Source organism: Sinocyclocheilus anshuiensis, unplaced genomic scaffold (assembly GCF_001515605.1).
Source record: "Sinocyclocheilus anshuiensis isolate Anshui unplaced genomic scaffold, SAMN03320099.WGS_v1.1 scaffold524, whole genome shotgun sequence".
Lineage (NCBI taxonomy): Eukaryota > Metazoa > Chordata > Actinopteri > Cypriniformes > Cyprinidae > Sinocyclocheilus > Sinocyclocheilus anshuiensis.
In genome coordinates, this window is record NW_015555703.1 from 2632342 (window position 1) to 2652866 (window position 20525).

Sequence of the window (20525 nt, forward strand, 5' to 3'; positions counted from 1 at the left end):
GTTTTGTCCCGCGACTATGCTCACAGTCACCCAGTCGCCCTGCTGCGGGGGCTCTGCAACCGGAACGAACAATGTATGGGACTCGTTAAGCTAGTCGCTAGGGTTGCCAACTTCACAGAAGGAAAATACGGGACAATCGTGTTTTTTCATAGAAAAATAAGAGACATACATATCGTGACGTGTGTAGCCAAGTATGGTGTCCCATAGTAGGAATTTGTGCTCTGCATTTAACCCATCCAAGTGCACACACAAAGCAGTGAGTAGTGAATACACACACCTCAGGTATTTGTCTTACATGGACGACCAGCCTTTTTGGGGGACTTGAATGAATCAGTGTCATTGTAAAGCTGTTGCAGGGTTTCAGTCACCTTAGAGCGGCCCACCATCTTGCAATCTCAGTGAAAATTGGAGGAATGCTGCCAGTTAAATAGGGGTTGTCATATAGGCCTAATTAAGGAAATTAGCACCAGGTGCCAGATTCACACCAATAACCTGGAGGTATCTGTAAGTGTTCTCTAATTTTATTATTTTATTTTTAAAAAATCTCATTTAAGTTTTTTATACTGTGCTTCAGAATACAATTAATTTATGAATTATGCTTAAAAAACTGCCCTTCTACTCCTATTTAATAACTACAAATAGGACTAAACAGTGACCTTAAAATTTAGGAAATTGTAGGTTGTTTTCTAATTTTGATCTCCACTGTATACACACAGGGCAATTGCCCCCCCAAATTGTTAGTCATGGAATCCCTATGTTGGCCCCACTGCAATTGGAGCGCTTAGCCAAGTGCTAAATACCCTCACCGTGTTTTTGCAGCGTTGAGCAATGTAGCCAATCACAGACATATCTGTTGATTTCTTGAACACAATGGCCAATCAGAAACGTTTTGTCAGAATTCACTCACCGCTGAAAGCGCCGCAGTTTTTAAGTGTAGTTTTGCATGCTCGTGAATCATCTCATGACTAAGTGCAGACGCGATGTAAATAAGAGATTCATTGTGCATCTTAGAGAGCTTAATTGATTATAATGGCACTTTGTGAGATCGCGATGAATGAAGATGAGTGATGCTTTTTAGTGATAAAGGGAACGCGCTTTGCGTACTTTCTAGGGTATAATCCATTCAGAATTTGTATGAAACTTTCGTTTTCCGGACACATACACCCTGCAAAGTTTCGGGAATGACATCCGCATATTTATGCGGGATTCACTCTCAAAATAGCAGTGATTGGCACTGAACATAAAATATATGTGAAAGCAGCCTCAGTGATTTCATTCTGGAACCGGTCCGGTCCTGGCCAAAGCTCGACAGCGCAGCCCAAGCGAGATCTAGTTTATGGACCAAAAGTGTGTGTAAACTTTATTGAGATCGGGACATATCAACCAGTAATTTAATTTCATTTCCAGTAACGGACGGTAGAAAGTTCAGCAATGAATGGTATGCGACTTATGAGAGACTATAGTCCTACAACTGACCGTTTATCTTTTCCTCACGTGTCTCGCCTTTGGTAACAACGATTCAAAACGGACACATTTCAAGTGACACGGGGAAAAGACAGAAAATTTCAGTGAACATCAGAACCACAACTGACACTTAAAACGGGAAGCATCGCCATTCAAATCAGCAGCAAGAGTCAACGCTAGTCCACAGTTTAGTAAATGTTGGCAACCTTTTTAAGCTATTCTTGACTGTGTTCAGGGTGTCCGCGGGGTCGTAAAAAGTATTAAAAGTTGATAAATCAATTTAGAGAAAATTAAGGCCCTTAAAAGTATTAAAAACTCCACAGTTTACTAAACGGTGGCAACCTCTTTAAGTTATTCACTGTGTTGTATTGACTGCTTTGATGCGTTTCAATACGGTAGGGCATTGTTTTGATGCTTACATCCGAAAAATTATATTTTGCTTTTATTTATTTATTTTGCTTTTTTTTTCTTGTCCCCCCTGACTCAAGAGTCAAATGTCGGCCATGTATGTATATATATATATATATATATATTTTTTTTTAAACAGTGGTTTTCAATCCTGGTCCTTAATTCCAATATTTTTACTCTCTCCGTTAAGTCCCCTGCAAAGCATGCTGGGAACTAGTAGCCAGTTTGTATTCTGCATATCAGCACACTGGTGTCAAGTGGAATACAATTTAAACAAAATAATTTATTTTAATTTATTCTATGGGGAGTGTTATTTGCTTTTTTCCAAACTAAACGTAATAGGTTTAAATCTAACCTATTAAACCTTTAAACCGGAAATCATGATTTTCGATTAGACCAATATAGAATGTACTTTAAATAAATTAGACAGTCGTTTTCATTTTTTCAGTGCAGTACAGTTGGCACTGCTGCATCTTTCACCAAAGGTTTATTTGCAAACTGTACATTAAATTGTCTGTGTTTTAAAAAACAATCTGCAGTAAAATGCTTTGAACAAACATATAGTCATCCGACAGCATGATTCGTGAATTTAGCTGCGTTCATGCCATGTCGTAATTACCGTAATTCCGAGATGACAACACGCGACGTTTTACTCGGAGCTGTCCATGTCCTCGGAATCGGAGGTAGAGCCTAAGCAGCGCCTAAATTAATCTTGTTGCGGTCAGGTGGTACAGCGGTTATGTGGTCCAATTCGTAGCACTCAGAACACTCCGAGCTTACAAATTGTAATTACGAGTTCTGCGTTCATGTGAACGCTTTGGCGTTGATAGTGTTGCCATAGAAATGCATAATTCAGCTTCATGTGTTGTCATCTCAAAATTACGATAATTACGACATAGCATGAACACAGCAATTGTTAAAAAATAAATGATCACTTTGTTCCTAATGAAGGGGTTTTTGGGAAGGCTGTGCAGACACAGATATGCTGTCCTAACTGGACTCGTCACAGTGAACATTCCAAATAGATCGCTTTTTTCCATCATCCATTTGTCATTTTGACAAGAAAAGCAACTTTTCATCAAAACATTGGATGGGTCAGATAATAGAGACATCAGGAACGTGTACTGTTGATGCATCCAGGGACAGGGCTGGGAAACACTGCTTTAGACTCATTAGTCTGAGAACTTTGTCTATTCTCACTGAATTTCTATACCCAATCCCAGTCCAGCATTTGCCATTTGGGGATTCCAGCATCAGCTGCAGTTGCCTTCAAAGCACATGTTCTCAATCTGGAATTACAGTGGAACATAAAATTGACCAATTTATGAAGAAAATATGCAACAGAGGTGCACTCATTCCAATAGTCTAGCCCAATAGTTTCCGAAATAGCAGCTAATTTTGTATTGATATTCTTCTGTAGGTTCATTTCTATTTGAATTGCATTAACGTTTAACAATATTCCTTTTTGGAAATTCATTTTAGCAAATTGCTTCTTTGAAATATTTGACCCTTGTGTGTTTGGTACAGTACCTCCTCTATTTAAATTTTCCATGATTCACATGCATAGGACAATGATTTGGAAATTTGAGGGATGAATGGATGATGAAAAACTGTGATGGCTTGCATGAGTCCAAACTGAGTTTCAGCCCATGATTTTTTGGGCTCATCTCAACATTGTTTAGTTGTGAAGTAGTACACTTGTTAAGAAGACAGAGAAGCTGTAGGAATTATGAGTGGTATAACAACAGCTGGAGGTTCCTCCTTGCTCTGAATATTGTGAGTAACTCATTCACACAGTTTTTCCACAAAAGAGAAACTAAAACAGAAGCACAGACAGACATGATGCACAGTGAACAGGATCCCGCGGGGAACGACAGCATGCTGTAGAAACAGTGAGGCTTGATCTCATTACTACTGAAGCGCACTGCATGACCTCTCTTCCTGACTGATACTGGCATTTCAATACGGAGTAAAGCTCTTACATATCAAGCTAAACTCTTTATTATTACATAGCATCAAGTTAAACACAATATTGCTATGAAATACATGCCTTATAATCAATTGACATATGACTTAAATCAATAATGTCAGCAAATTTCAAATGAGGCCAACACTAGAGTTCAGGAGCTTTTCAAGAAAGGCCTTTTTTCATGATAGACTCATAAGTATATTTCAAAGGCGTTTCCGGTTATGTCCAGCGGTGAGATCAGTGTATGATGCAGGTTTCGTGATGACGAGTTGTGCAGCATTTTTGCAGTAGAACATTATCTGCTTTATGGTAAATCCTTCTTTCTTTTTTTGTAATATGTGACTATAATATTGGCTAAAAGGGGGATACTTCATGAAGCCAAACACATGAGACTACAAGAATTTTCATGAATAAATCGGTGATATTTCATATAATTTATCAAACTGTACACACTGAACCATATGGCAAGCTGAGTTAGTTTAATGCTCCAGTACTAGCCGTAATTCAGTTTTAACTACTCAAAACCACCCTGATAATTCAGAAGGTACAAAAGGATACATAGGATGAATCAGAGTTTATAGTAAGTGGCCTGTCCAGAAAGCATGACATTGAATAGTGTCATACACACGAAGACAAAATACCATCAGGATGACACACAACACTAAAATAATGCAATAAACACAAACGGAATAACAATAACATAACAAATTGCACATTACTGATAACACCTTGACTTTTGCCTGTGATTTTGTCAGTAGGAATGAATGAACCTGCCTGCAGTGTTTGATCTAGTAGCGAATACTTTATGTGTGTTTTTTGCATGAATTTTAAGTAAAGTTTTGGCTCTTCACGTGTTTAATTTCAGTACTGTAAATGTATCCTTCCCTGCAGCCAGTTACACTGGATATATTTGCTGAATATGTTTATTATTTTGTGAATAGTAATATTAACAATAATAGCCTACTTCCGGATGGGAAAGAGGTATATATCAGTTTGGTTTTGCATATGATTAATATGAATTTCTGACTAGAATCAATTCAACTGCAGATATATGTGATGTAAATAATACGTATTTTAATAAAATACCATTTTTATTAGTCAAGCATATTTGGATATGAGTTGTAAATCCATTATTTAGATAATATTTGTAAATGATAACTGCAATAGTAAGAATACATGTGTTGATATCTGCAACTCAATTTTGACTATATAATCCAGTTATTACTAATAAAATGTAATTATGACCTGTCAAAAAGGGAAAACCAAGTGTCTTTGCAATTCTTTCTAGTTGAAATTGACTAGTCAAAACTAATTATGAGGGATCAACTTGTCATACAGATATGTAATGTTAATATGTAAGGTTAATGGATGTAATGTTGTTAAAGTTAACTCACCCACCAAATTAGATCTGGACAATTCAATTTCAAGAATTGCAATCAGTTGTAATATTCTTATTAGTAGCTTTAAAAAAAACATGAAAAACACACAGCCAGTTTTTAATATTTGTTAATATTGTTGGAATGCAACAACATGGAAGAGCAACAACATTTTAAGATAAAGAGGGCCTGCTTTGGGTTTCAGTTTTGAGGATTTACATTTGATATTTAGTAACTATGGGTGCTGATGTGAAGTCATGGGCATCGTATGATGGTATAGATCACTGTGAAATTGATCAAGCAGTGGAGATCGTGGTTGGTAGATGTGGAAAAACCCAGGGCTGTGATGATGAGAAGCTGGTAGTGTTGGATGCAGAGTGCTTTTAAAACGGCCTTTTACCTGCATTGGTAATGTGACATATTTATTATTATTATTATTTCGAAACCATCGAGCATTTAGAGCATCAACAATTTTGTCTGAAAGGGAAAAAAATCATTAGTGAGTTACTACGACAGCTTGTTTTTTAAGGTTGTCAGGGTAACACTTATTCTCAGGTTGATGAAATCAAATCCAGTTTATTTAACAAATAAAAAAGAAAATGCAGAATAAAAAAAAAAGACTCGATTTAAACTAGACGCAAAATGATATGACATGAAATGGATCAATTTGATCAAGCTGGTAACATTAAAAAAGATGGGCAGTGATAAAGGACACATGATGGTCATAAATATAAGGGAAACTAATGCTCCAACAGCAGACAATCAAGACAGGACAAGACAATAAACCAATGAAGAACAAAAAGATAAAAGCACATGACAAAATAAAAGGCATGAATCAAAATGAAGCAATAACAAAACCTGAACCCACGTGACAGTCAGAAAGCAGATTACAATCCTAATGAAAAATGTAAGCAAGCATCTGTTCAGGAGATCCCCCTCACAATGTAAAGAGCTTTGTGTGTCTAGAAAAGTGCTATATACATGCAACAAATGATCATTTATGTTATTAAGCATATTTGAAGTGTTTCAAGTTTCGGTTTAGAGGGCAATAGCAATGCAGCGCTTGAGCAGCAGATTGAGCGGTGTGGTGACCTAGTTAAACAGTGCTTTATTCATCACATTAAATCAGTCTTTTGTCAGACACAGGCATGGTCATAATAAAACCACATTGTTCCAGAGTGACAATGCAGGCCTTTTCTGTTGTGCATGTTCTGATCCGCTGCATCTTCAGGAGTCTGATCACAGGCAGTGTCTTACGTATAACCTTCATCAGCTCTTTCAAATGAAAGGTTGCTTATTAATGATGCATGACTTCTTCAGCAGAAGCGCTGAAGTCATTGAAGAGTAGAAAATAATGTTCTTCATTTTAGTGGTCTGTATTTTTTAGAACTTTAAAGGAATGCTATTTAATAAATACAAGTTAAATTTAAGCATGGCATATTAAATATATATACTGTACATAACACCAGACAATTTCTGTCTCTCTCCACAGAGTCTCAGCCGAGCACTGATAAAAGAAATAATGCTACTGGATCAGCTGCGAAACTATCAGAGGAACACTGTTAAACTTCAATACAGGAATATACAGAACAAATACAAGACGATCTCACTAACTGGAGCAGTTCCTTCGGTTTGAATACTGGATGTAAATCTTTGACTTCGCCTCAGAAGACTAGAGGACCCTGCAGGATAAGCATCCACATGCCACTGAGAGGAACAGAGACACGGGAGGATGTCAACAGAGGCAGAACTTCAAGTCAGTGTCAAGAAGGAGTCCAGAAGACGAGGTCAGTTCAGAAGTTTGGTTTATTGCTTTATTTTTAGCTGAAGGTGCTGATGGCATTAAACATCTGAGCAGCCTGAAGGTCACTACATTAATAAAGAATGAGTAGATATGACTATGTGCTTTTATAGCAATATTGCACATATTAAGAGTTTGTTTAATTGCAAAAATCAGAGTTTACTCCATTAACTTTCTTTAATGTCATTATGCGAACAGTGTGCCTCCACAGTCTTATGTCTTTGATTTCACAATCAAGGCAATTGTTTATTAAGTCTACTAAGGCTCGTTGTATTTCAGTAAGTATCGTAGGATTTCTCATCCTTGATGATTTATCATATCAGGAATTATCAAGATTTGTCTTTTTTTAATTACCATTTTAGACTCTGGCAATATTTACTCACCCTTATGTGGTCATCCGTTTTGGTCAAAACCTAATGTGAAAATATTCACACTGCCCTTTTCTGTACAGTATGACGTGAGCAGGGGCTGTGAGACTCAAAAACCATCGAACAAGGGATGTTGTCTCTGATGAGAGATTCAGTATACCTGTGTTCGGCCTTCACTGCCCATAAATGATAAATGAAATTGCCTCAACCTTGATTTTTTTCCATCTCCATGGCAACTGCTGCTTACCTACAGAAATCCATGTGAAAGCTGATTCAAACACACAGCTGTCATGCAAGCGACACACATATAGTAACCTATGGCAGTTCTGGCCGAATGTCAAACTCGTATTAAATGAGCCACGGCCTCAGGCAACAGAAATATCACTCTGAGTTGAGCACACTGAGACACTTTCATCATATTCACACTTGATGAAGATACCAGATACCAGAACAGAAAGGCCTTTTGACTGCAATCCACCTCAAAAATTAGTAAAACATTTCTTCTTGGAAAAAAATCATTTTTTTTTTTTATTTGGTATTACCATAAAATGTGAAGCACCTTATTAAAAAAAGCAGATGATTTTCACATGTATGTTTAAAAAAGGTATCCAATAATACACAAATATTTTTATTAATTTAGCCAGATTTTATCCAAAGTTCCCTATAAATCACAACCACAAAACAAGTGTTCACACTGCTCTTTTCCATGCAAAGAAAATCCATACAATTATTCTATTTGGTTCCATCTTTTATTTTTACTGACATTTACATGTTTTCTGTAAATCACTTCATATATAAATATATATGAATTTAAAAATCGATATAAATAAGTTATTATAAATCTAAATAAAGCTTTACATACTTAATAAAGCACCAGTTAGTACATTTTGGTCTAAATTTGGACCCAGGTGGATTCCACCCAGATTTTGAATCAGTTATCATGAATGAATATTTTTTTATGGGACTTATTAATATTTATTTATGCAACCAGTCCAGATGTAGACCATGGTCAGTTGGTGACCTCTTCATCCTGAGCAGAGGCTCTCAAACCTTTCAGGCTCCTTTGATTAAATCAAAATATCGAGGTACCACTTAGTGACAACAATCTTCCATTGATTGATTGATTGATTTATTGATTGATTGAACAAATGTAAATTTGTTTGTCATTAGTGGTATAATGCCTAATTTGTCAAATGAATCTCAGACACACAAAGCTATACTAATATTGAAAACACATCTGACATTAGAAATGACTATAACTCCTATTTATCAGTGACATTTTACAATGAGGTCCTATTGGTTAACATTAGTTAATGCATTAGTTAACAACATTAACTAAAAATGAGCAAGACATTTATTTCTGTATTTATTCATCTTTGTTAACGTTAATTACTAATTATTAATTAAAATACAACTGTTCATTGTTAATGTCAGCTCAGGTCTACTAAATAGTTTTAACAGATACAACTTTTGATTTTAATAATGCATTAGCAAATGTTGAAATTAACATTAACTACACTCTGAAAAATGCTGGGTTAAACAACCCAACCGCTGGGTCAAAACAACCCAACCGCTGGGTCAAAACAACGCTGTGTCAAAACAACCCAACCGCTGAGTCAAAACAACGCTGTGTCAAAACAACCCAACTGCTGGGTCAAAACAACGCTGTGTCAAAACAACCCAACCGCTGAGTCAAAACATCCCAACCGCAGGGTCAAAACAACCCAACCGCTGGGTCAAAACAACCCAACCGCTGAGTCAAAACAACCCAAACGCTGAGTCAAACAACCCAACCGCTGAGTCAAAACAACCCAACCGCTGAGTCAAAACAACCCAACCGCTGAGTCAAAACAACCCAACCGCTGAGTCAAAACAACCCAACCGCTGAGTCAAAACAACCCAACCGCTGAGTCAAAACAACCCAACCGCTGAGTCAAAACAACCCAACCGCAGAGTGTATGATTAAGAAATGCTTAAGTTTTTTTTTTCATTGTTAGTTCATGTTGACTAATGTAGTTAACTAAAAAAGAACTAAACATTGATTTTAATAAAGTTTCCTAAAAACATCCTTTTATATGTATACATCCTAACTATCTTAACTTCTCTTGGGAACCCTGTTGTGTGATTCATAATAAACATATTTAATGCAGAACATTCAGCATTGAGGCATATCTGGTCATTTGTCTCCCGGGGGTTGAGAGGTCAGTGAGTTTCTGTGTCAGGACTCCAAAATCTTGACAGATTGGTGCGTCTGGAGACTCTCGTCTTCCTCCTCATATGCTGCCATCTGTCCTGCTCTCACAGAGCTGCTGAACATATGCTCCTCGAGGACATTCACTGAGCTACTTTCATTTCAACCGATCCAAAAGGTTTACGTTGTCATGTGAGAATAGACCAAAATATTGAGAGAAGAATGGCTTTCAGCAAAGCAGTTTCATTCTTCAAACCAGAACACAGTTAAAGCTTTATAATGAATCTCATGCTATTTTTCTTGAAAATAATGTCAGTAAAAAAGTCTTCTTAAAAAACAAGATAATGATCTTAATGCGTCTAAAATAGGCTTCATTTTCTGAGATATGACCTGGGCATTTCTTCATGACATTCACCTGTCTGTTCTAGCTCACGTTTAATTGATGGGTTTTAGTTTCAGTGCTGCACAAATTTAGAGAATAAAATATAAATATAGACTTAAATAGAAAAATAAATTCTTGTCTTGTCCTGGCTTTCTGCACCTTCCTTCCTTCCTGTTTATTCTTTACCTTTACATCTTAAAACAGAACAGTAGAAGAATGTTCAACCCTTGGCTATGTATGAATCTGAAAATGGTGTATTATATAAATATTAATGCAAGAAAATCTGTACATTTTTCTGAAAATACCAAGCTTGACATTTGCATAGCCTCATCAATACTTGGATGAGGATCTGCACAGTGTACTAATTTCTGAATTTTTTTATTTTATTGTAGTTTTTTATGGATATGGGTGGCTGGGAGTTTACTAAATATACATTTTTAGCTTTTTGTGAAAATGATTTTGCAGATCGACCAAAATCATTGCACGCTATAGTCTGCGTCTCAGTTGTGGACGTTTCTTAGAAGAGATAAGGTGCCGTTTTGTCCAGTGCTTCTATGTTTCTGCTCCAAATCATAATTCTTAATTGGACCTGAAGATATTGCAGTAATTATTTCAGTGAAAGCTGAAGTTGGTAACATTTCATTTGTGCATTCATTGCATGCACTTACTGTAGTAATAGAAAACTATGCAACGAACCCTAATCCAACCCTCATCATAACCCTAACCATATAGTAAGTACATGTAGTTCACATTAATATTAGTCAGTACTTAAATGTATAATTACACTGTAACTTGTTAACAGCTTTTTAACTTGTTAAATGTATAATTACACTGTAACAACTTGTTACTTTTTAGTTTTAGTTTTATTTTGTGGTGGAAGCAAAAAAAAACAGAATTGCAAAATGTAAACAGAATTCTGCGGACAAAAAAGTAAGTAAGAATTGTGAGTCATAAACTGCGAGAAAGAAAGTGAGGTTATATCAGACTTCTCAGACAACTGAGACACTTTTTTCTCACATTTTTAAGAAACAAAATTCTGAAATGTGAGAAGCAAAGTCAGAAATATGGGATACAAAGTCACAATTACCTTTTTTATTTTGTGGCCGAAACAGGCTTATGATACGATACGAGGCTCCATTAATGAGTTATACACCTAAGGGTACCATAAACCATAGCAAGTACCACTAATGGCAGTTTAGAGGACAAAGATATGGAAAACACACACATACTTAAAAGTAATCCAAATAATCTAATTGCTTTGATAATTTTATATTTAATTTATATTCATGAACTATGGAATTGCTGTGCTGTATTTTGGAACTCTTACCATACACTGACCTTGTGCATATCTGCAAATATTCCAGCATAACATGCTCTAAGGGTTTATGACTACATGATTTTTCATTGCAGTCTCGCTGCATCTCTCTGTGGTGTTTGCTCAGGTCGGGATCGCAGCGAGCAGGCCCTGATTCAGCGCTTCAGGGGCGACGGCGTCAGTTACAAGGCCAAGCTGATTGGGATTGATGAAGTGACGGCCACACGCGGAGACAAGCTGTGTCAGGACTCCATGATGAAGCTGAAGGTAAAGACAAGAGTCCTCAAAGAGCAGGAGGTGCGGTTGCTTTAGACAAGCTGTGTGCTAGGAGATGAAAGACAGCGGGACGGTGCTTTGTTTGGTACAAATTAAATACAAAGCTAGTGATGTTCTGCATTTGTAAGTCGCTTTGGATAGAAAAAAAAACATATGGTGAATGAAAAAATATAAATGCAAACTAAGGAAAGACACCTCATGGATCTCTTTTTTTCCCTCTGTTGCATTTGAAGTGCATAATGAAGCAGTTAAGTAAAAGTCCATTAGTTATAGAAAATAAGTTTTGATGTGGAATCGAAACAGGAGCTTGAATTATCTCAGTTATTGTGATAACATATGGGACGAAATATGCATGGTTCATGGTTAATGTAAATGTAGATTCAGATTTCTAGATTGATTTTTATTTTTGATTCTTTAGTGTGGTTTGATCTTGTTTAGCCTGAAGAGGGATGGTTTCCAGTAAACTTACTACAAAGCCATGGATTTCTAATATGTGACCCTGGAGCACAAAACCAGTCATAAGTCTACATTTTTTTGAAACTGAGATGTATACATCATCTGAAAGATGAATAAATAAGCTTGCCATTGATGTATGGTTTGTTAGGATCAGACAATATTTGGCTGAGATACAACTATTTGAAAATCTGGAATCTGAGGATGCAAAAAAATCTAAATATTGAGAAAATCATCTTTAAAGTTGTCCAAATGAAGGTCTTAGCAATGCATATTACTAATCAAAAATTAAGTTTTGATATATTTACAGTAGGAAATTTACAAAATATCTTCATGGAACATGATCTTTACTTAATATCCTAATGATTTTTAGCATAAAAAAAAAAATCAAACTTTTGACCCATACAGTGTATTGTTGGCTATTGCTACAAATATACCCCAGCGACTTAAGACTGCTTTTGTGCTGCAGGCTCACAAATATTGAATGTGTTGCTACTAGTTTTTCAGCTGTCAGGAGAGTCCATAAAAGCTTCACTCGTCCCTGTGCTCTCGTGTCAGTGTTGAAATAGGATTTGACAACTAATTAAGAAAAAGCAAGACCGCTGATATATTTCTGCATTCAGAAAGTACTCCTTTATTTATTTCACATAACAAAAAATAAATAAAGAAATGAAGGGGGCTGAACACTTTTTGAATGCATTGTATGTATATATTATTCAGCATTGCTTTGAGAAAGATGTCAAGTTTTCAAACCTGCTTCGAGTGACCATGGAACATGTTTAGAATTTCATTATAGAACAAAAGGCTAATCAAATGAGAAAGACTTGACTCAGCATGATCCCTTTCTTTTTTGCCTTCAGAAGTCTGAGAAAATTAGCAAACTAGACACATCTTTCATGTTTAGAAGTGCTGAATGAGTAACAAAAGTGACCTTACAAATGATGCATATCAGAACAGTTGAGCAAACGTCCTCTATGCAAACTATGCCAGCATATTGCTAATAAAGCGAGACTGTACCTGTACTGCAGACGCTTCCATTCATGCTTGCTTTTAATTCCTCTCATCCTCTTTTTTTCCCCTGCAGGGCATTGCTGCTTCGGCCCGCTCAAAGGGGAACCACAAGCAGAGAATTTTCTTGACTGTGTCTTTTGGTGGAATCAAGATTTATGATGAGAGATCAGGGGTAAGAGTATTCTGGGAGTGTTTCCTAGTTTTATTAGTGTAAATCCTATATATGTGATCCTCGTTGTTGTGTCAGTTAAACACTACTCTGATTCTAAAATGTTTAAATGTTACTAAAATGCAAAAATGTTAAAAAACATTTGTTTTCACCTAAAATATAATATTATTTGAATATAATATATATATAATATAATAAAATATTACTTGAACACTGATTTTTAATATTCTTAGAACGTTAAAATGTCCAGTTTTCTTATTGTAATTGTTATTTAAAGGTTACTAAAATTTTTCTTACAACATTCTACTAACCTTATTTTCACTCAGAGTGTAACGTTTATATAAGTTTTTTTATATTCTAATGTTTTCTCTCAACGTCATAAGAACATGCATCAAGTAAAAATAGCGTTTTTATTGAAAACTTGAAAACCTTTAATTTAACTACTAAAAAAAATGTAAAAATGTAATCTAGCAAATCTATATAGGAATGTTGGGACATTTTGGAAAATGCAATAAAAGCAAGAATCTGTTAAATCTCTTCAACCTTTAGTTAACTGACAAAATTACAAAGAAAAGATTTCCACTGTTTACACTGACCTACTGAATTTTATTTTGTTAATGCAATTTAAAAAAAAAAGTGCTATGCTTGCAACACACTCAAAAACAGCTGGGAAGGAAGGCGTTTAACACTGTGTTGCATCACCTTTCGTTGTATTTATTCTCATTTGGTAAGCGATAATGCTAATTGTTGCAGTTTTGCCATTCAACAGCCTGTGGTCATTGTCATCTGATACTCCTCTTCATGATGCACTACACATTTTAGGTTGCAACATAACAAAATGTGAAAAAAAGGGTTCAGAATACTTTCCGAATGCACTGTTTATGCGAGTTACACAAAGTGTACATAGAAGACAAATAGTCTTAACAATAGTTGGTGGCGTTTGTGAAAACAGACTTTGCCAACAACGATGGCTATTTGCACATTTTGCTTGAAAAATTGTATAATATGAAAATGTATTTATTTGTAAAAAAAATTTTGGTCACTGATTTTGACATACATAATGATGTGATCCTCAGGTCTTACAACATCACCACTCTGTACATGAAATCTCCTACATTGCCAAAGACACAAGGGACCATCGCGCGTTCGGCTACGTGTGTGGGAAAAAAGGCAACCACAAATTTGTGGCAATCAAGACCAGCTATTCGGTTAGTGTTCATAGCTCTTAATATTCCTAAATTCAAACTGTTCTCATGCCAGTTAAAAGCTATAACCTCAGTTATCCTCTCGTAGGCGGAGCCAGTTATACTGGACCTGCGTGACCTTTTCACCCTCGTCTATGACATCAAACAGAGGGAGGAGTCACAGGAAAAGGCTCAGAAGGACAAGCACTGTGAACAAGCCGTCTATCAGGTGAGATCCAGCAAGAGTTTCTCCAGAAAATAACTGGCCAATGACTCTTTAGGGTAAAATTCTGCGTGCATTTCTACTGTCCATATCTATCATGCCAGACAGGGTTGCCAGACAAAGCATATAAATCTCACTTCCGGGGAAAGAGTTAAAAAAAATCACAATTGCCAAGTACGCTGGCTATGACATAGTTTTAGTTAAGGACAGTCTGTTTTACAAAGTCACACTGAACTTACACTGGACGTCCCGTGCCAAAGAATGCATCTCTATGGAATATGCCAAAGGTATGATGAAATATTTGTTCACATTTGAGGGCTAGTTCATTGGTCGTAGTTAGTTGATTATTTCTCTGTATTGTTACTGTTTGTCACCGGTTGCAGTTCTGGCTGTTCTAACTTACCGTAAATTATAAATAGTTTACTATAAATATCTGTTAAACAGGTCGCAATGAGTGTGTATTGGTATCATGGTAACATGGCTGTCTGTATTCATGGTAAAATTGTGTATCTAACACATTTATAATTGGTGGTCTAAAATGTATTTACATTATGGATATCAAATCAAATTTTTGAATATGTTAGCCTATGGAATTTTCCTTATGTAGTAGTATTATTCAGTGCTCTGCCATCTGTTGCTCAGTAGCTTTTAGTTTCATAGGTTTGTTGACGCACTGCAAATACGTCAATGGGATACTTCACAATACGTCATCGCCACCTTTTCTGTTTTCAAACGTATGAGTGGTTCATTTCTGATGGTTCTCGGATTCATGTTTCTTTTGGTTTTCTCTCATTTTGTCTTTAACATTTTTCTTAATGGCTGACACAGACGATTCTGGAAGATGAAACTGATGATCCGGTGTATCAGGTGAGAGTTTGTCAATCTCATTTACCACAAGCTTAACCTGATTTTATGAAGAACTGACATTCTATATTTGATTTAACTCCTCCATTTAAGTGTTGAGGATATTTTTTGCAGTCGATGCTCACAGAATTCTGTTAAGCATTCAGTCATTGCCAGTGTGTTGATCTGGAGTCATGTTTTGTGGTTCTGTCTATATGTTCTGTGGAGAGTCATAAACAGCCCTACTGTACCAGATGTACTCTGATATGCTGAACTCAGTGCTCTCTCGCTCACACTGAATACAGACAACTTTAACCATCAGTTTCACACAAATAGATTTATCTCCAACCAGAATCCCTAAGATAGAGGCTCTCAAAAAACCTTGGTTTAGTTAAGCTTTGAAGCACCAGTTTGTCATGGAAAAAAAAAAGTCCAGTGTTTTTACCTGTTGAGATGACATTTTGTTGCTCAGTTTTTGCTCATTCATAGCTCAGGAGATGAACGCTAACCATGCACCATATGACTTTCAAAGTGGGATTGCTGTTCATTTCACACTTAGACAACAGTCTGTCATTGCAAGGTCAATTCCAGCCAAAACACGTTTCACACAGCAGGACTTGGATCTCAGACAGGTCTAGATATTTAACCTGCTAACGTCTCTCGTGCATAAGCGATGCATTGGCGCTTCTCACAGATCGCATCTGTAAAAATACACACTTAGTTACTCGTGTGGACGGGCCATGATTTGCCTTCAGTTTGAGGCTTTTGTCTCCATTAACTGTTAGTGATCAGGGCTTAAATTGTGTGTGGGCAGCATTAATGAAGTCCGCAGTTGTGTATCAACTACTCATATATACACTACTGTTCAAAAGTTTGGGATCAGTAAGATTTTTAATGTTTGTTAAAAAGGGTTTAGTGCTTATCAAGGCTGCATTTATTTGATAAAAATACAGTAAAAACAGTAGTATTGTGAAATATTTTTAAAAAATTTAAATGCTGTATTTTCAGCATCATTACTGCAGTCTTCAGTGTCACATGATCCTTCAGAAATCATTCTGATATGCTGATTTATTATCAATGTTAAAACAGTTGTGCTGCTTAAGTTTTTGGAACCTGTGATAGTTTTTTTAAGGATTCTTTGATAAATAAAAGGATAAAAAGAACAGTATTGACTAAAAATAGAAATCAGAATATAAGTCTTACTATTACTTTTTTAAAAATCAATTTAACATATTCTTGCTGAATAAAAGTATTAATTTCTTTCAAAAAAAAAGTAGACCCCAAACTTTTAAACGGTAGTGTATATTGTCAAAAAATATTTAAATTTTGAATAAATCATGTTTTTTTATTATTTAGAAGTATTAAAGTAGAAAACGTTATTTTAAATTGTAATGATATTTCTCAATGTTACTGATTTTACTGTATTTTTTATCAAATAAATACAGCAAAAAAAATAATCTTACTGACCCCAAACCTTTGAACGGCAGTATATTTGCACATAGATTTCTCCCAAAATCTGTAGAAATAAAACTGTACATAAATGGGATACTAGTAATACATTAAGAGTGTAGAGATAAAAAAAAAAAAATGTTGAAAATCATATCTCTGATCATTTGATTTTAGGAAATATTGATTTATATTGAGACTTTTGATTTGCAGACTTTGGCATCTCTTCTGAAATTGGATACTTTTGTGAGATAACTGAGGTCTTTTTTTTGTGAGAAGCACCAGACCTAAGAGTAAAAATTTGCTTGCCACTTAATCAACTAACAACCGAGAAATGAATGCGATACCATTGCTGATTTTCTATCCTGTGGAAACAAAAAGGGTCAATCTAGAGTTCTCACTGTTCTGGATAAAGATACACAATATTCAGCAATATTCAGCCTTTCTCATTTTCTTTCCTAACTCCTTGTAGTACATTGTGTTTGAAGCCGGACACGAGCCGCTCCGTGGCCACCAATCAGAGGAGAGCATTTACCAGGTACTTCCTCGAGCCACGCCCCTCTTCGCCCACACAGAAAGCGGAATCTAAAAATAGTTTTCCTATAATATTATCTCCCCAGATTAAACATTTAAAATGTGCAGTAATCTGTGAGCTTAAAAATACAGTACTCGATTTAAATACCTACAATATGCAGTGCACATATAATGAAACATTACTGAAGCATAGTAGGAGTCTCATGTTGTTAACTTGCTATAATTTTTAGGTCCCCACAAGTCATCAGAAAGACGGGATCTATGACGTTCCAAAACACCATCTTATGAGTGTAGGTTCTCTCATGTCTCAAACATTCGCTCAACCTTCCCGTCTCTTTTCTCCTTCAAACAAACCTCTCAATGTTCTTCCCCCTTCTTGATTTAGAAAATGTAACGTTTTTTTAATCCTATAGCAAATCGATCAGTGTACTGAAAATATTTCTTTGTTGTTGTTCATGTTACAAATCATTCAGTATTATTTAAGGCAGTGATATTATATAAGGGAAACAGATGAGGGGAACATCACACAGAGGTTTGTTTTGAGGCTTCACCTCTAGTATGGATGTACTGCATGGGTTTAGAAAATGTTAATGTGACACTTGCAATGCATCAAAAAACGAGGATTTCTAATAGTTTTTTTTTAACCAAAAGAAATAAGGATTGGCTTTAAAAGACACTGTTATGATATGTTATTAAATTTTGAGAAAGAGTGATGTCTACCTAAAATTTCCAGAGCCTATTATTTATAAAAACCTTACTAAAGAAAATAAAACATTGAAGATCGGCATGCATTGCAAAACCCCAGACAGATCTATAGAAGTCAAAACAAAGCATTGCTTTGACCAGAATGAATCCATGTTAAATTATTGTTATTAATCCATTTCACAGAGTGTTATTGCTTGTCTGTTAATTCAGTCGGAGCCTATCGAGTGCTTGGAGTTTTACTCACATAAATATCAGTCTCTCTGCTGCAATGTTTGCTCACACGTGCCAAACATTGATTTTGCTTGATTCTATGCACACCTGCGTCTTCTGGTGTGATTTGCTAGCTTTTCTATAGAACATGACTGTTGTGTTGGCTTTGTTTTTTGTTTTGCATACACATTGGTTTCTGGTTAAAAGGTCATATATTTTAGTTATCATCCACCTCGTTGCTTGCACCTTTTGTTTTGTTTTATTAATGTTTGTTGCCTGATTCCCTTCACTTGTTAGTGTCATTGATATGTCATTATAGATAGATCAATAACTATTCCACTGAAAAAAGTAATTAGTGATCTTTTTCAGATACTCTGTGTTGAGGAATGCTTTCCAGTACAGCATTACAGTATACTGTATCTTCTTTATCTTCCTCCCTGGCTGTCTTGCAGAATATAAACCAGTTTGATATTTTCGGTGACATGGCAACCCCCCCAGACATCCTTTCTGTAAGTAAACCTCAAGATGAACAATCACCCATGTGGTTAGTCTCAATTTTAATGCAAACCGATTCCAATATTGGCTGCTGATTTTTATTTTATTTATTTATTTAAAAAAAAAAATTATTAGTTGTTTGTTTGCTCTTACAGGCCGAACTGGCCTTAAACTAAAAATATCTACAGCCATTTGAAATTAGAAGCAACCGCTGCATTTTAATCACAATCCAAACAAAGATGCTACACCCATTTTAATTGTTATTTTGATTTAAATTAGATGGTATTATTTCAAGAATTAAAGCAAAAACAGAATAGTCTGACTTTAGCGTTGTGAAATTACATAAGACAGACCTGCACATAAAAAAGAAAGAAAGTTTTATTATTTATTATTGATATTATTAATATCAAATAAAATAAAATGAAAAACCAATTGCGTGTGTTTAAAGCAAAAACCGTCCGGTGCCAATTTATGTCTGGTCAAACGGTGCATCTATAAATTTTATTATGATACCATAATGTAAATTATTCGTAGACTCATACATCCAAAATTACATCAATGTCATCACAGATGCCATCGTCGCCTGCTACCGCACTGGATCCTGGAAGAAGGCGACGTCAGCACCGCCCAGAACTCTTCACCCATTTTAGCCCACCGGCTATGCCCTCAGGTAACAAGTCAAGTCAAATCAAGTCAAGTCACCTTTATTTATATAGCACTTCATACAATACATATTGTGTCAAATCAGCTTTACAGTGTTAAACAGGAAAAATTTGTGCTGATAATGCAAAAGGACAATAGAAAACAGTCAGTTTATCAGTTAAAGTCAGTTCATTGTTGATTCAGTGATGTCATCGTTCAGCTCAGTTCAGTTCTCTTCCAATAGTGTCTGTGCAATCAAGTCAACAATATTGCCAGCAATTGTGTCCCCAATTAAGCAAGCCAAAGGCAACAGTGGCAAGGAACCAAAACTCCATCGGTGACAGAAATGGAGAAAAAACCTTGGGAGAAACCAGGCTCAGTTGGGGGGCCAGTTCTCCTCTGGCCAGACAAAACCAGCATTGTGTGGTTTAATTCCAGGCTGCAACGCAAGTCAGATTGAGCAGAGGACTCGTCTGGTTCTCGTGGTCTTGTGCCGATGGCCGACGAGGTCTTCACAGGGGATCTGTCTCTAGGGTTCGTCTAGTTGACATGGTCTCCGCTGACATTCGGGGCTGTAGAGGTCATCTCTAGATGCTGATCCACCATCTGGACTGGACACGGACTGGATCCAGGTGACTGCAGTGACCATCTGATCTGGATACAGACTGGATCTGGGTGGCTATGGTGACCTCGGAATAAGAATGAGACAGACTAATATTAGTGTAGATGCCATTCTTCTTAAGATGTAACAAGTACATTGGGTGTTAGGGGAAGTGTTCCCCGTTCCTGTTGACCTAATTAATGCAGCCTAACAATCCTTTAACAGATTTGAATTATAGAAAAGTGATTGTGTGTTATGTGTATGTCAGGTTAAAGAGATGGGTCTTTAATCTAGATTTAAACTAACAGAGTGTGTATGCCTCCCGAACAATACTAGGTAGATTGTTCCAGTGTTTGGGCGCTAAATAGGAAAAGGATCTGCTGCCCACAGTTGATTTTAATATTCTAGGTATTATCAAATGGCCAGAGTTTTGAGATCGCAGCGGACGTGAAGGACTGT

General features: G+C 36.1%; 1 protein-coding gene across 4 annotated transcripts in view; it reads left to right on the top strand.

Annotated features, from left to right (window-relative positions):
- Nucleotides 1-20525, top strand: part of dab1b (DAB adaptor protein 1b) — a 38283-nt gene that overhangs the window by 4322 nt on the left and 13436 nt on the right. For 2 of the 4 annotated variants that reach the window (XR_001632239.1, XM_016464627.1), the window contains exons 2-11: nucleotides 6710-7004; nucleotides 11402-11541; nucleotides 13088-13186; nucleotides 14260-14391; nucleotides 14477-14596; nucleotides 15419-15457; nucleotides 17352-17417; nucleotides 17644-17703; nucleotides 18781-18837; nucleotides 19394-19493. Coding sequence is in view for 3 of the 4 variants with exons in the window: in XM_016464627.1 (XP_016320113.1) it covers nucleotides 6950-7004; nucleotides 11402-11541; nucleotides 13088-13186; nucleotides 14260-14391; nucleotides 14477-14596; nucleotides 15419-15457; nucleotides 17352-17417; nucleotides 17644-17703; nucleotides 18781-18837; nucleotides 19394-19493 (868 nt within the window). In the remaining variant the exon portion in view is untranslated. The remainder of the gene's footprint in view (nucleotides 1-6709; nucleotides 7005-11401; nucleotides 11542-13087; nucleotides 13187-14259; nucleotides 14392-14476; nucleotides 14597-15418; nucleotides 15458-17351; nucleotides 17418-17643; nucleotides 17704-18780; nucleotides 18838-19393; nucleotides 19494-20525) is intronic. The other 2 variants (XM_016464628.1, XM_016464629.1) reach the window with 2 other exon arrangements.